We start from the raw sequence: 16,288 nt of genomic DNA on the forward strand, positions 1-16,288 counted from the left end.
GGAGACGATCAATAGATCAATACCTTCACTTAACCTCCGATCGATTCCCAGCTGGAGATCAATAACAGCTTCAACATGGGGGGTGGGGCCGGGTGTGTGTGTGTGTGTGTGTGTGTGTGTGTGTGTGTCTGTGTGTGTGTGTGTGTGTGTGTGTGTGTGTATGTGTGTGTGTGTGTGTGTCTGTGTGTGTGTGTGTGTGTGTGTGTGTGTGTGTGTCTGTGTGTGTGTGTGTGTGTGTGTGTGTGTGTGTCTGTGTGTGTGTGTGTGTGTGTGTGTGTGTGTATGTGTGTGTGTGTGTGTGTCTGTGTGTGTGTGTGTGTGTGTGTGTGTTTGTGTGTGTGTGTGTGTGTGTGTGTTCACACACTTAAACCACTTCAACAGATTTGGTATTAATTGCCTCATTAATCATTCAAGGCCTCATGAATAATTAATGATGAGGCATTCGATGGAAACGGGACTATAGCGTCGACCTTCAGTTAACAGCAGGGAAAATAAACACGTTTTTACCCAGCAGCCCCCTGATTGGCTGACCCGCAGCACGTGACTCAGTGAAACCCCGCCCCCAGAATCTCATTGGTCTCATGATGGTTCCCCCAGAAAAGCTAGATTCACTGATTTTCTTCAGGATCACAATTCAGAATGCATCAGCCAATCAGAATACATTCTTTAAACTGACGCTTCCTGCAGAGCTGCTTCTGAACCAATTAGATCGACCAAACAGGATCATGTGACTCATATGAAGAAACTGATGAGGTCATTTCAGACCAATCAGATCTCAAACGGCCAGCAGCCAATCAGAATTTACCCATCTTCAGAGGACCTCGTCCCAACTGGGGACCTCTGTGATGACATCACCGTGACATCACCATGACATCACCGTGACAGCATCAGCTTGGTTTTTTTAGCATAAACATCAACATGTTAGCATTGACTTGCTGACATTAGCATGTAGCTGGTGGCAGCCTTGCGGCGCTGCTAGCTTGTCGCTCCAGGTTACATTGATCCGCAGGATCTCGTTGAGCTGCCTGAACCCGCCGATCAATCGGATCCCGTCGACCGATCGAACCCGTCGATCAATCGGATCCCGTCGACCGATCGAACCCATCGATCAATCGGATCCCGTCGATCCGTCGACCAATCGGATCCCGTCGACATTTTGTTTGTTGCTCCGTCTCCACATGTGACACCGACGTGGATGTGCTTTAGCTCATGTGTATGAATGATGCGCTCGCCGCTAGCCGGAAGACACGCTGACTCATCCCGTCTGCTGACGGCGCCGAGGTCGGGTCGGCCACCGGGAGCGGCGCCAGATGCCCCTCCCCCCGTCCGCCCTGAAGGAAGTGATGTCAAAGCTGAGCATGATGGTACAAAGGAACCAGACCCTTCAGTCGCTGCATCAACACGTAGCGCGCTAACAGTAAGGTGGACGCCATCTTAGCGTCGACCTACTTTCCCACATCCCATCCGTTCACACGCGTTGTCATGGAGACTAGCGTTGGCGTGCTGAGATGAAGTTTTTCGGGCGATCGCACAGTGACCCGCTGGAGGCGCTGCACATCTGCCCCTAACGCCGTCAGCTTCCTGTCGGGACGCGGCGACAGGAAGCTGACGGCGACGAGCTGGAACAAACAGGAAGTGACTCATCTCAGCTGGCGATGCCACCAGGAAGTCCACGATGAAGAAGCCACTGATGCGCAGTGTGGAAAAATCTCCAACACCTGAATGTGACACCTGTCAAGCAAGCCCCGCCCCTACTGGTTCCACCTATCAGGTAGCTCCACCTCCACTTTACCGCATCACAGTCCTTCAGACTGGGAGCGTTTGTTCAGGGGACGTCCCCCGGGTGGAGACTAGGCAGACCTGGGTCCGGTGTCTACAGACACCAGACGTTAGCGGTGTTGCTGAAGCCCCCCCACACCCCCAAAAAAGGAAAACATCTGTGCAGCCAATCATCCAGGAGGTCTGCAAGAAAACACGACCATATGGCGACGCCCCCGTCGGCTGGAGCAACGAGTAAACAGGAAGCAGAAAGACGGTCGGAAAATGGGCCGGACTAAGCCCAGAGGCTGGGGGGGGTGAAAGGGGAGGGGTGCACGTTAGCGACACAGCTAACGTCTGGCATCAAAGCATGTAGATCAGACAAGTAACTGATGACATCACCTGAGATGGTCCAGGTTCACACAGTGAAACAGTCCAGGTTCACGCAGTGAAACAGTCCAGGTTCACGCAGTGAAACGGTCCAGGTTCACGCAGTGAAACGGTCCAGGTTCACGCAGTGAAACGGTCCAGGTTCACGCAGTGAAACGGTCCAGGTTCACGCAGTGAAACGGTCCAGGTTCACGCAGTGAAAGAGTCCAGGTTCACACAGTGAAACAGTCCAGGTTCACGCAGTGAAACGGTCCAGGTTCACGCAGTGAAACGGTCCAGGTTCACGCAGTGAAACGGTCCAGGTTCACGCAGTGAAGCAGTCCAGGTTCACGTAGTGAAACAGTCCAGGTTCACGCAGTGAAACAAGTTGTTTCCTTCACGTTTATTTTTAAACTATTTTTAGGAGTAAATCTTCAATGTGGCCTTGAAGCTAAAAGTATTAGCATACATCCTGTCTTTCGCACTTCCTGAGACTGGCTACATGCTAACACATTTGATTATATGCTACAATGAAAAGTAACAAACAGGATTGGTTTAAGTTTTGGATTATTCTCTCACTTTTGACTGTTTTAAATCCAGTTTTGTGATAAAGAACTTTAAATCAACACGAGGAGGAGACGAGTGATGTTTGTGAACTTCGGGTGAACTTCCTTTCAGCTCCGGGCGTCTCAAGAGGAACAAAGTCGTTGGGTCGTTCTGTCGACAACGTCCATCATTAATTCAGTCCAGACCTGTTTTAACTCGTTCGGTGTTTTCCTGCTAAATTATGGATATTGTTTTTAAAGGCTTTAAGTAAAATTGCTTCAAACTACGATAAGTAAATGTAAAATATAAATGTCATTTTCCACGCCTGCAGAAAGGAGCCAATCAGCAACCAGGATGAAGACTCCACACATGGCTGCTAATGGTTTCCTTCATTAAACCTTTATTGTTCCTCCGTTCACACGGCGATGGTTCGAAACGCTGAAGAAGGAAGTGACAGCTGCTCCTGAGGTTTAGTGTTACCTGTCTAGAGGAGGAGGAGGAGGAGGAGGAGGAGGTGGAAGCACAGGGCTCCTCCTGAGCCCCTCAGTTTGTTTCATCTTTGACCTTTAAGAGCTAATCAATAAAACCATCAATCACAGCTGGTTGTGTTCCAGCTTTGAATTACTTATTTTTGCACAAATACATTTTTCTGTTTTTGAAAAATACTTGAAAACATGACGGAAAATGATCAGTGCTAAGTTTTGCATTTGAATATTCAAGTCATCACATTTAAATTCAAGTTTTCTGAAAAGTTATTCTTTAATTCATATTTTACAATCCGTTTTTCATGGTTATGTCACTATTTACCACTTGGTGTCACTTTTCATGCTGTCTGACGACAACCAGAAAAAAAATACAGGACAGGTTTGAGGAATGACCGTTTGTCCGACACCTCGTCGACGGGCCGAGAGCGTTTCACCTCCCGGCCGAAGTAAACAAAGCTCGCCGGCGGGCGTCGGTTGTTTGGCTAGAAAAACACGCCGCCGGCGAGCGCCTCGCGCCCACCGCAGGAAAAACAAAAACATACGATATCAGTCGGACAAACAGAAAGATGGTCTCTGGCGAGAACGGCTCCAAACGTTGGAGGACAGTATTTAAAAAAGACGCGTGGTAAAATGGAAAGGACCGGAAACGCCCGACGCCACTGGAGGGAGAGTCGATTGTGCTGCGGAAACATTTCCTCAAACGATCAAAGACTTCCTGAGAAACAACGGAAACATCGACCCGGCGCGAAGAGCGAGGAAGAGGAGCCACAAACCGCCTCATCGACACGTTCAGGAGTCTGTAGCTGGTTCAGAGCTGGAGGACAGGAGGTGGTGGTGGTGGGGGCTGCGCTGCTGGTGCTGCTCAGGCTGGGGGGGGAGGGGTTAGCATCCAACACCCACGACGTTCTAACCTGCTGCAGCTTCACATGATCAATTCTACAAAAACGTCTCCTTCACGCTCAGGCTTGTATGATAAACCTGATGCTAGCAGCTGGGTAGCATAACTTAGCTTAGCATAGCATAGCTCACCACAAATAAGAATGACGAAGACATGATATTTGTTTAAAAGAAATCTAATAAGAACAGCAGAATCCAGAGCAGAATGTTTCTGCTAAAATAAGATGAGCTAAGCTATGCTACGCTAAGCATCACTTTAAGCATGTTGCTATTGTTTGCATTTATTTGTTCAGTAGCTCATATTTTTCTGCTAATTAACAAACTTAAACATTTTGGAAAATGCTTTCACACAAGCTCAACCCAGCTGCTGGTTAGCATATCTTAGCTTAGCATAAAGACACGGAATGAAAGATAAATCTTAAAAAAAAAAAAATTCAAACATGGATTTTAAAGTCACAGCAACCAGGAAGTGACTTCACCCCCGTTAAAAGCTAACAATACCAGATAAAACCATTTTTTGGACAAATAAAATGTGACAAATGCAACATGCTAATTAGCAATGCCTATTTTGTTAGCTTTGGACAGAGCTAGCTTAGCTGTTTACACTATTTATGCTAAGCTAAGCAGCAGCGGCATCAGAGAAGTGTCGGTCTCAACTGTTTTCCAATCAGGAGGGCCCAAAGCCCCGCCCAACTGAAAACATTTTGTGACACCTGGAGTTAAAATTAGCCAATCACAGCTGGATCTCCCTCAATATTTGGCTGTAAATGTTTTTGGGGCAGGGGACATTCCTGCTGGTGGAGGCTGGAGGAGCTCGATGCTGTTTTAGCTGTGAAAACGACTAAAAACTTTTCCTTTGGTTTATAAAAATAGAAAAATTACTTAAAATCTGCTGATGGATTCAACCAATCAACGAGCCTCGTTTCCAGCCTGAAGCCAGAAGCCCCGCCTCCGCGACCTGGAGCCCAACCAGCCGGAGTTGGACCTTCTGGATTTCATTTAAAGTTCGATTTGTCCGCGGGGCACTGATGACTCCTTCTGTCCTGACGCCTCCTTCAGGAGCGGCTGCTAGCATTAGCCGCTGCTAACTTCATCTCATCTGCTCCCCCCCCCAGGTTTCACCCCTGCATGAGAACAACTCCTCATCTCACACTGGTGAAGAAAAGCTTAATCAAGTTTCAGTTTCATAAATTGGATAAATGAAATGCTAATAGCTAATTGTGTTAGCGCCCAGTCTGAGCACATGCTAACACTCTTAGCCTAGCGGCTCCATCGGTTGTTGAGGAGATGTCACCCAGCCTTCCTCCTGCGTGGAGACGAGGAGAATTTTCCATCAATGGGTTCCTGGAGGTCAGCTGACTGAGTCCAACCAATCATCTTTGGTTCTTCAGCGGCGAAAAGGAGCTTAAAGCCAACAAAAGAGAAACGTGTGAAGCTGGATGTGAGGTGTGATGTGTGGAGGGAAAGAAATGATTGGATGAACGGATGGATGAACGGATGAATGGATGGGGAGAGGAAGAGGCAAGGAGGATGAGGTGAGGTCAGAGGGACAAATGGCTCCTCCCCCTCCAGCCCCAACATCTCCATTCTTCAATGAGCCCCAGTCGGATGTGGGTGGAACGTCCGTCAGAGCATCCGTCTGTCCATCCATTCGTACGTCCGGATCGATCACTGCAGGTCCCGGTCCTCCAGGTACCGGTACTCGAACGTGAATCCCTCCTTCTTCCGCTGGCCCCACTTTTCATAGTCGAAGTAGATGTAGGTCCCCTGGAGCACCAGAAAGCAGGTGCACACACACACACACACACACACACAGAGGAGGGTAAGGGTTAGCTGAACATGTGTGGGCCAATCAGAACAGAGGACTAATCTGATTGGAGGTCTGATCAGCCAATCAGCATTAGCTGTGTGTGTGTGTTCTTGTAAATGCTGAGCAGCAGAACCAGAACCGGGTCTGGGACCTGCAGGTGAGGGTTGCTCCCCAGGAGGAGGACCCAGCAGAAGTGTTAACTGTTCCTGGGGGGGGCTGACCTGCTCAAACTCGTCTGTGATGGTCTTGGGCTCCTCGTGCCTCTGGAACCACATCATGTACTTGGTGTGGAACCTCCATGACTGCTTCTTCAGGGCTTTGGCTGCCAGATACTGAGCCTTGGTGCCCTGCAGACAGGAGGGGGGAGAAAGATGGGTCCAATGGGATCTAATGGGACGGGTCATGTGACCTGACACTGACCTCCAGGTAGTAGAAGATGAAGAAGAGCGTCTCGGTAGAGAGCCTCTGGTAGAACTCCACCGTGTCGGAATGGGGCGGCGGCATCTGGTGGTGGAACGGCAGGGTGGGGCACGGGTTCCTCATCAGGTACTGCCTGAGGAACCGACAGAGAGGCGTCACACACACACAGCTGCAGATCACACACACTTCCTGTTTGGGGCGGGGCCTCACATCTGTCATGTCATTAGGGGGGCGGGGTCATTACTGCACCTCTAAAGGAGTACCAGGTGACAGAACAAGGGCAGGATAATAGACTTTAAAAAATAGCTAGTAGCAGTTAGCGGCTAGCAGCAGTTAGCAGCTAGCTCACAGAAAACACACACCAATCAAAAACAAATGTGTCGTCCAGCAGCTCCTGACCCTGGAAGCAGAGGGCGGGACCAACAGCCGTGTTAAAAATGATTGTTGCTATGGTGACTGCTCAACATGTCAAGCCACGCCCACTACAGACAGACTAACCTTATCCATGTAGCAACAAAATTCTTCCTGTTTTTATTCCTGCTACCTTTCACTGTGTTCCAGTCTGATTGATTTCCTCTCATGGAGCTAATTTAATCCGCTAATGCTAATGCTAATGCTACAGCTCAGGGAGTTCCTTCACTTCCTTTCCTACTCTGTATTCCAAAGCTGAGCCAGTGACCCTGACCCGATGCATTAGTGGGATCCATTAACGGATTCGGATCCATTAACAGTTTCGCCCCCCAAACATCAGAAAATGGTCGGAAAAATCTGTTCCGTCCACTTTTCCACCCCCCCACCCCCGTCTTCTGGATCAGTAACTCTGTCCTTGTGTTTCCATTGGCTCGTTTCGGGTCAGCGGCTCCGTCCCGGCGAACGGCGCCCGTCTAATGAAGCGAGCGGCGCGTCACCTGATCCTCTCGGAGTCGGAGGGGTGGGGCATGTGGGTCCAGGCCGCCTCCTCCATGGCCTGCTGGTACAGCTGGTCTTTGGACAGGGGGACGGGCCCCAGTGGACACACGCCGAGCGATGGGGGGATGCTGACCTCTGACAGCGAGAGCTGAGGCGCTGATGGGGGTCCCGGGGGGGGCCCGGTACCGCTGGGGAAGATGTCTGGTGGGCGGAGCCGAGAGAAAAAGATGGGGGAGGTGAGGTGGGCAATATTTATGTATTTGGGTGTGTCCGTGGGGGAGGGGGGAGGGGCTTACCTGGGGTGAGATGCAGGGAGGACACGTCCCCCTCCATCCCTGAGCTGAGAGCCGCTCGTTCAGCCATCGACTTCAGGCTGCTGAGAGGCTCCGGGGCCTAAGAGAGACAGGTGTCGTCATGGAAACCACTGGACTGTTTCACCGCGTGAACCTGGACTGTTTCACTGCGTGAACCTGGACTGTTTCACTGCGTGAACCTGGACTGTTTCACTGCGTGAACCTGGACTGTTTCACTGCATGAACCTGGACTGTTTCACTGCGTGAACCTGGACTGTTTCACTGCGTGAACCTGGACTGTTTCACTGCGTGAACCTGGACTGTTTCACTGCGTGAACCTGGTAGGGGGCGCAGTCAGGTGGGACATGTTAGAACCGTTCACACTAAAACCAGACCCTATGGCCACGCCCTCACCTTGATGACCTCAGAGGAATGTGGGTAGGACAACGGCCCGTTCAGCAGGCTGCTGCCGCTAATCGTCTTAGCCTCGCTGTAGAACGCCGGCGCCGGTGAGCTGGACAAGCTCAGCGAGCCGAGTAAACTGGAACCAGTGTCTTTACTGGGGGGGGACAAGAGAGAGCAATGAGGCGTCCCATTGGTCCACGCAACACCAAAGATGGACGCTGACGTCCATCTTTAATGAAGCCAAACGTACGACTTTCACATGAACATTGCTGCTTTTTACTCACGGCTGATTGGCTGTGGAGGTCAGGGACAATGGCTGGCTGCTCTGTGATTGGCTGGCGGTGATGCTGGCGTCCATTGTGCTGTCCGCCACCACGGCGCTGTAACCTGTGACGGAGAAACGGACTAAGCGAATGAGACGGACGGAGGGAACATTCCTGGAACCTCCACACAACACCGACAGGAAGTCCTCAACATACGCACAAATATCCGACTATTGTCATCTTCCTTCACTCTAAAGCTAAGCTACATGCTACATGCTAGATGCTACATGCTACAGTACGTACAGTAACATATTGAAATATTATGAGCTTTTAACGGTTCTCTACTGATTTTTAGAGTTAATAGGTTAATAGTGATTTAGGATTGAAATTTCATGAATAACGACTTACAAACAATTCATGAACCAGTTGCGTCCATAGGTTGAGGACTTCCTGTGACCTACAGCGGTAGGACGAGCACTTCCTGTTTACTCACTCGTGTTCCCGTTCTGCTTCTGTTGGCTCGGCGGTCTGACAGCGCCCGACGACGTTCCGCCGCTTCCCACCGATCCCAGGCTGCCTCCAATGCTCCCGATGACTCCGACTCCGCCCCCTGGCGCCAGCCCTCCAACCGGACTCAGCGACACCAGGGATGACCCCCCGACCCCGGACTGGCCCGAGCTCAAACCCAGCATTCCCGAGCCGATGCTGCTCACTGCCGTTGAGCCCAGCAACCCCCCCGTGGAGGATGTCGGCCCGCCGACGGTGATGCTGCCGCCGATGGCACCCAAACCGCTGTTGGTCGTCGTGGCGATGACACCCCCGAGGGAACCCGGGAGCCCGGAGCCCACCACGCCGGCGGCAGCGGCCTGGGCGTAGGGCGTGGGCGTGGCGTTGGAAAGGAGGCTCGCCATGGTGCTGAGGGACGCCGGCATCCCTGACAGGCCCAGGCTGGTGGACATGGAGCTGCTGGCGATGGCACCAGACACGCCCCCCTTCACCAGCGACAGCCCCAGGCTGAGCCCCAGGCTGTTGGAGGTCGACAGAGACGGGGGCGGGGCGTTGGGAGTCAAGAGCCCCTGTGAAATGGTGCCGGGGGGCGAGGCGGCGGCTGCCGGCCGGCTGCTGGTCGAGGTAATGGAGTTGAACACGGGCACTGAAGGGGCGGAGCTAACTGTGTTTTTGGCGTGCTGCTGTGCGGGGGGGTGGGGCTGCTGCTGGGTGGCGCTGCTGTAGCTACCCGCCGACATGTTGGGGAGGAGACCCCCCACTGAGCTGCCGTGCTGAACGCTGTTCCCAGAGCCGCCGCCACCGCAACCCCCCGGGGTGGTCGCCATGGGGATCAGAGAGGAGGAGGAGGCCAGTGCCGAGACGGAGGAGGAAGAGGAGGAGGAAGACGACGATAACGAAGACGAAGGGTTTCCGTTCTTCACCGGCGACTGGAAGGAGAGAAGGAAGGCTAATGCTAATGCTAGTAGAGATGGTAAAAGTTACCTCCAACCAGAACCCATAGCAATGCACATGTGCTAACGTTAGCAGCAGCACTAGCTGCACACATGCTAACATTAGCTGATCAGTGGACCCTGATTGGGTGGAGAACCTTCTGAGTGGGAGTCAGACTCACCTGACTGACCTCGCTGTCTGTTGAACGTCCTCGCTTCTTGTCGTCCTCAGAGTTCTCCTGAGAAACAAGTGAGTTCAAGGAGTTCAAAGGTCAGTCATGCTAATGTACTTAGACTCCTGTATTAGCATGCATTAGCATGCTGAGGTGCAAAGGTGAAAGGTGAAGAGGTGAAAAGTGTCAGGTGTGATGTGTGATAGAAGAGTTTCAGCTAAAATGAAAGGAAAGGTGTACAAAACTGTGGTGAGACCAGAGATGTTGTTTGGTCTAGAGACAGTGTCACTGAGGAAAAGACAGGAGACAGAGCTGGAGGTAGCAGAGATGAAGATGCTGAGGTTCTCTCTGGGAGTGACCAGGATGGATAGGATCAGGAATGAGTACATCAGAGGGACAGCACATGTTAGAGGTTCTGGAGATAAAGTCAGAGAGGCCAGACTGAGATGGTTTGGACATGTCCAGAGGAGAGATAGTGAATATATTGGTAGAAGGATGCTGAGTTCTGAACTGCCAGGCAGGAGGCCTAGAGGAAGACCAAAGAGGAGGTTTATGGATGTAGTGAAAGAGGACATGAAGGTAGTTGGTGTGAGAGAAGAGGATGAGAAGACGGGGTTAGATGGAGGACACTGATTGGCTGTGGAGACCCTGAAGGGAGAAGCCAGAAGGAGGAGAAGAAGAAGGAGCATGCTGAGGTGCAAGCAGCTAGTGAGGCTAGTGAGATGACCAGCTCGAATTAATCAGTGGAGGGGTCGATTACTCTAACTTTAATTAGCAGCTAGGTATTAGCAGGCTAATGTTGCTATTAGTGGAGCAGCTAGATCACAGATATACATGTTAGCTATCAATAGGCTAACGTTAACATAATAAATAGCTGGCATAGCTTATTGATGAAGTGAAAAATAATGTATCTGCAATTATTTTTAATATTCCATCATGGGGGGGGGGTCTGACCTTTTTTGGCTAAGCTAGATAATTATAATAGCTTCTCATTAGTCTAATTAGCTTGTATGTGAAAAACAACGCCACTGGGTTCATGGACTGACAGCGGTCAGTGTCAACCAATGACATCAATGTGGGTGGGACTAAAGGTTGGCCCCGCCTCCAATCAGAAGCTCTCATTTCCTGTCAAGCACAGTTTTTCACTGAAAATCCAAATGAAGTTTTCGCGGGCTTCCTGCTGTCTTCCTCTGGGCGGGGGTGGAAGTGTTCTCCATTACTTTAACAGTGAACCCCCCCATCATTAAAAGTTAAAGCAGAATTTTCCGGCATCGGAGAACCACGCCCCCTCTCGTCTCTTTAATGACAGCGTGGTAAGAGAGGAAGAATAGATGATCACGCCCCCCCATCTTCACCCGACCCAGCGACAAAGGCTGGGGGGGTGCAGGGTTGGGGGGAGGAACCATACCTGACAGGTTAAAGACCCCCCCGCCCCCCCTTTGAGAAAAGAACCAATGGAACGTCAAGTTACCGTAGTGCAAGTGGCGGGTGAGGGGGGGATGGGGGAGGACGAGGTGGTGGAGGTGGGGGTGCTGCTGGAATGCAGGAAGATCTCGTCCTCCAGGTGGGAGTGGCCTGGCGGGGAGGTGGCGACCAGCGTCTGGGCTGCAGAGGGCAGAGTCACAGAAGGAAGGTTAGACAGTCAGTTGAGGTCATGTGACCACCGTGTGGGCGGGACTAATGGAGCAATGTGGAGGGAGGGGCTAACGTTTGTTTAGACGAGTAGATAAACAAGATGGAGAGCGCCGCCTGCGCTGTTCAGACTGAACCAATCAGAAAAGAGAACACACACACACACACACACACACAATCAGCTCCTTTTAATCGTTAAATAACTAAATTCCAAGGTAACCTGTAAACAAACACTAGTAATAACTTGATCTCTGCTCAACAATTTGGAAAAAATTTAAAGTTTCAGACAGAAAAGAAAGACTCAAACATATTTAGTGGATTTATAGTTACATTAATTTATATTTACATTAATTTATATTTATATGCTAACTGAGATAGTAAATTCTCTTCCAGATGGTTGTGTGTGTTTTCTAAGGTGACTCTGCCGCCCCCTGCTGGACATGGACAGTAATACACCGCTCCCCTGTTTCACAGAGACGTGCCCCCCCACCCAGAGGGACCCGAACCCGATCTCCTCCTCACTCACGGATGTCTTCCAGGTCCAGGTCGTCGTACAGGAACTCATTCTCCTCAAAGTCGGGGTCCTGGGACGAGTCCAGGTAGTACTCCACGTCCTCCTGCAGAGCAGAACAGACGGGTGAGAAATGGAACGCAGCCTGAACTGGAACGGTACCGGACACACGCCACCGGCACACCTTGATCTTCCTGATGGCGTCCACCTGCACCGAGTCATTGTCCAGCATCCGTAGGATGGTCTCCAGCATCCGGATGTGGTACCGGTGCTTTTCGATAAACTTCTTCAACTCCTCGATACGGTCCTGCTTCTGCAGGAGCCAATCAGGAGACAACAGGAACCAATCAGAACCAATCAAAAAACATGAACCAATCAGAAGACAACAGGAACTAATCAGATTCAATCAGAACCAATCAGACAACAGAAACTAATCAGAACCAATCAGAAGGGAGGGTGTAGTTTAGTACGGGTGTAGCTTAGTACGGGTGTAGCTTAGTACGGGTGTAGTTTATTACAGGTGTAGTTTAGTACAGGAGTAGTTTAGTACAGGTGTAGTTTAGTACAGGTGTCGTTTAGTACGGGTGTAGTTTAGTACAGGTGTAGTTTAGTACGGGTGTAGTTTAGTTCGGGTGTAGTTTAGTACGGGTGTAGTTTAGTACGGGTGTAGCTTAGCGCGGATGTAGCTTAGCGCGGGTGTAGCTTAGCGTGGGTGTAGTTTAGTACTGGTGTAGTTTAGTACCTGTGTAGTTAAGTACAGGTGTAGTTTAGTACGGGTGTAGTTTAGTACGGGTTTAGTTTAGTACGGGTGTAGTTTAGTACGGGTGTAGTTTAGTACGGGTGTAGCTTAGCGCGGGTGTAGCTTAGCGCGGGTGTAGCTTAGCGTGGGTGTAGTTTAGTACGGGTGTAGTTTAGTACAGGTGTAGTTAAGTACGGGTGTAGCTTAGTACGGGTGTAGTTTAGTACGGGTGTAGTTTAGTACGGGTGTAGTTTAGTACGGGTGTAGTTTAGTACGGGTGTAGTTTAGTACAGGTGTAGTTTAGTACAGGTGTAGTTTAGTATGGGTGTGTACGGGTGTAGTTTAGCACGGGTGTAGTTTAGTACAGGTGTAGTTTAGTACAGGTGTAGTTTAGTACGGGTGTAGTTTAGTACAGGTGTAGTTTAGTACAGGTGTAGTTTAGTATGGGTGTGTACGGGTGTAGTTTAGCACGGGTGTAGTTTAGTACAGGTGTAGTTTAGTACAGGTGTAGTTTAGCGCGGGTGTAGTTTAGTACAGGTGTAGTTTAGTACAGGTGTAGTTTAGTACGGGTGTAGTTTAGTACAGGTGTAGTTTAGTACAGGTGTAGTTTAGTACAGGTGTAGTTTAGTACGGGTGTGTACGGGTGTAGTTTAGTACCTCCTTGTCTCCTTTCTTCTTCCTGGTCTGGACGGACAGAGACTCCACTTCACTTTCAAACTGGTCCACCTGCATGTTCAGCACGTCGATGGTGTTCTGGAGGAACATGACTCAGCATCTAAACCACATCCGCTGACTCAGCATCTAAACCACATCAGCTGACTCAGCATCTTAACAACATCAACTGACTCATCATGTGACACCGGCTCGTGTCCGGGGTTGGGGTTTGGGGGTCTGGTTCTCACCGTCAGCCAAGTGCCGACCTCCTCCTTCTCCTTCTGGGCGGGGTCGACCTTCTGGGCCAGACCCAGACCCTCCTTGGAGTACGCCTTGGTCTTGGTTTCTCTCTCCACTATCTTGAAGCGCTCCATTTGCTGCAGACAGAACCAACGCGTGAACCAACAACCTTCCTGCCTTCAGCGGCCTGATGGGTAAAAAATCCAGCGGGGGGCGCTGGTCGACTCACCGTCTCGATGAGTTTGCGGTTTTCCACCAGCTGCTTCTTGTCTTTGATCTCATTGGACGCCACCCACGTCTTGATCTGGTCCCGCAGACGCTGAGGAGGCGGAGCCAGAGAGGAAGAAGGTGATTTGACACAGGAAGAGTCTCAACAGTCACGCATGGTGAACCTCGGCTTGGCTTTGAGTCTGGTTGTCATGGTAACGTGGAGCAATCGGCGCTCAGGTCAACCTGATGACACGCCTCTACCTGTCACCAGGTGGAGCCAGTTGAGACCAGATCCCCCCTGATCCCACCGGGACGCCCCGGCTAGGCGGGGCTAGAGAGGGCTGGGCGGGGCAATGTGCGGCTTCCACAGAGCTGATATGAGGCTTCATTTTGATTGGCTCACATCGGCCTCTTTGACACGCGTCACATGTTCCAGAGGCTCTTTCACATTAAAAGCCAAGTTCCAATAGACTTTTATTGTGAAACAGCTGCAGGAGCATCTCTTGTCAAATTAATCATTTCCTTTAATTGTTTTTATTGACATCAATCTCAATCTGTTAGACAGCGATGCCAAGCTTTCCCATCATGCTTTGCTTCGACTGGTGTTCTTAGGTTTACCTGCAGCTTTTTAATCTCTTTCTTGAGGTCGGCTTCATATTTCTCCTTCTGGTTGGCGTTGGCAGCGTTATGAAGCTGGAGGGAGAAGAACAGTGATGTCACATCCTGTGATGTCACATCCTGTGATGTCACACACTAGTGATGTCACATCCTGTGATGTCACACACTGGTGATGTCACACACTAGTGATGTCACATCCTGTGATGTCGTCTCCAGATGGACAGGAAGCACGACTCCTCACCTTCTGCCAGATGTCCTCAAACTGCTCCACACCCTCCGCTACTTTCTTCAGACATCGATCGATTTCCCCTGGGGGGGGTAGAAGAAGAGGGGTTAGCACCACACACACACACCCACACACACACACACACACACACTCTCACACACACACACACTCTCTCTCTCTCTCTCCTTTCACACACACACACACACACACACACCCCCACCCCACCCCCCCCCACACACACACCTTGTAGTTTCCTCTTGTCGGCCATGTCTGTCAGCAGGACGTTCTCTTCATGCCTTCTTCTTCTGCAGGAAACAAAGACAAACTGTTTACCATCATCATGTGCAGCAGCCAATCAGGCCCCTCATGTGACCCCGCCCCCAGGATGACTAATGACACGCCCCTGAAACAAGTAGAGTTAGAGTTAGTACTAAAGTTAGAGCTGGTTTTAAAGTTGGAGCTGGGATTACAGTTAGAGCTGGGTTTAAAGTTAGAGCTGGTATTAAAGTTAGAGCTGGTATTAAGTTAGAGCTGGTACTAAAGTTAGAGCTGGTACTAAAGTTAGAGCTGGTATTAAGTTAGAGCTGGTACTAAAGTTAGAGCTGGTACTAAAGTTAGAGCTGGTATTAAGTTAGAGCTGGTACTAAAGTGACCAGCTGGTACTAAAGTTGGAGCTGGTACTAATGAAACACGTCACACTGGTTAACCCTGTGACTCCAATTTGGTGACCGGAAGTTATAAAAACAAACCTCGTGAAACCCAATCAAAACACAGAACTCCATCAGCTCCTCTGTGATGTCACGAAACAATGACGTCACGCTCTCATCACTGAGTCTTGCTCAAACCAAACCGATGGTTTAAACTTTATTGACTAAACCTTGACGGACAGCTCGGCCCGCGGGCCGCCTGACAGCTCACCGGCGGCGCGTCACCGGACAGGTGAGCACACCTGGCCGGATGCCCCCCCCGCTGACACACACCGGACCCCCGCAGCCGGTTCCCCGCGGCTCCCGGGCGGACCCAACCGGACCGCGGAACGAACCCCCCATCCCGGGACGGGTCTCAGAGATGGGGGGCCCCCCAACCCGGAGCCCCCCCGCCACACACCGAACTTCTGCACCGGAGAATACCCCCGGTCCGGGCTCCGGGTCCCGGTCCGGGCTCCGGGTCCCGGTCCGGGCTCCGGGTCCGGACTCCCCGCCGAAGGGGCTGTTTGTTAGGGAGGGGGTTCGGAACGGGGTGCGAGGGCAGAAAGAGGGGGCGCCCCACCGATAAACCCCCGGTAGAGCCCCCACCGACTCACCGGGACGTTCCGGTTCGGTCCTGCAGTCGTTCCGGTCCGGGGGGGCCTCAGCGCTCAGGTTCTCGCGGCTGTTCGGACATAAAAGTGAGAATTCAGGCTAAACAATCGCTCCGCTCATCCAAGATGGCCGCCAGGAACACCTCCTCCTCCGAGGCTGTGCTGGGCGCAAGCCCCGCCCATTCCGTTTGCTATTGGTCCTCAGCTGTCGCTTCCGGTTTGTTATTCGCTGGTCTTGGCTGTCTGTCAAGAGACTGGAATTTTACTACTTCCGGGATAACTCCGGCTCTGATTGGACGGCTCCTCGGGGTGAGAGGACGCGTCGCTCCTGAGTTCACGTCTCAAATTCAGGAATTATTGATCAAAAACTTTGAAATGATAACCGTGAAGT

At 51.1% G+C, this 16,288-nt stretch overlaps 1 protein-coding gene across 3 annotated transcripts; it reads right to left on the reverse strand.

The window, feature by feature from the left end:
• Positions 1-3,398: 3,398 nt before the first annotated feature.
• On the reverse strand, positions 3,399-16,041 carry LOC137607040 (CCR4-NOT transcription complex subunit 3-like). 3 transcript variants are annotated; one of them, XM_068332486.1, is made up of 19 exons: positions 15,901-16,041; positions 14,841-14,902; positions 14,613-14,680; positions 14,372-14,446; positions 13,773-13,862; positions 13,552-13,680; positions 13,307-13,402; positions 12,095-12,223; positions 11,926-12,016; positions 11,239-11,372; positions 9,786-9,833; positions 8,649-9,591; positions 8,177-8,279; positions 7,902-8,046; positions 7,491-7,587; positions 7,194-7,395; positions 6,286-6,418; positions 6,087-6,212; positions 3,399-5,822 (listed from the first exon to the last, which is right to left on the reverse strand). In XM_068332486.1, exons 2-19 carry the CDS (start codon positions 14,863-14,865, stop codon positions 5,724-5,726), a joined length of 2,733 nt encoding a protein of 910 aa, XP_068188587.1. In that variant the 5' UTR covers positions 14,866-14,902; positions 15,901-16,041; the 3' UTR covers positions 3,399-5,723. The 3 variants fall into 3 exon arrangements, with proteins under 3 accessions (XP_068188587.1, XP_068188586.1, XP_068188588.1); XM_068332485.1 differs by having other exon boundaries at positions 9,777-9,833; XM_068332487.1 differs by lacking the exons at positions 13,773-13,862; positions 14,372-14,446; positions 14,613-14,680; positions 14,841-14,902; positions 15,901-16,041 and having other exon boundaries at positions 9,777-9,833; positions 13,307-13,450.
• Positions 16,042-16,288: the final 247 nt, after the last annotated feature.

The sequence above is a fragment of the Antennarius striatus genome, chromosome 14, assembly GCF_040054535.1.
Source record: "Antennarius striatus isolate MH-2024 chromosome 14, ASM4005453v1, whole genome shotgun sequence".
Lineage (NCBI taxonomy): Eukaryota > Metazoa > Chordata > Actinopteri > Lophiiformes > Antennariidae > Antennarius > Antennarius striatus.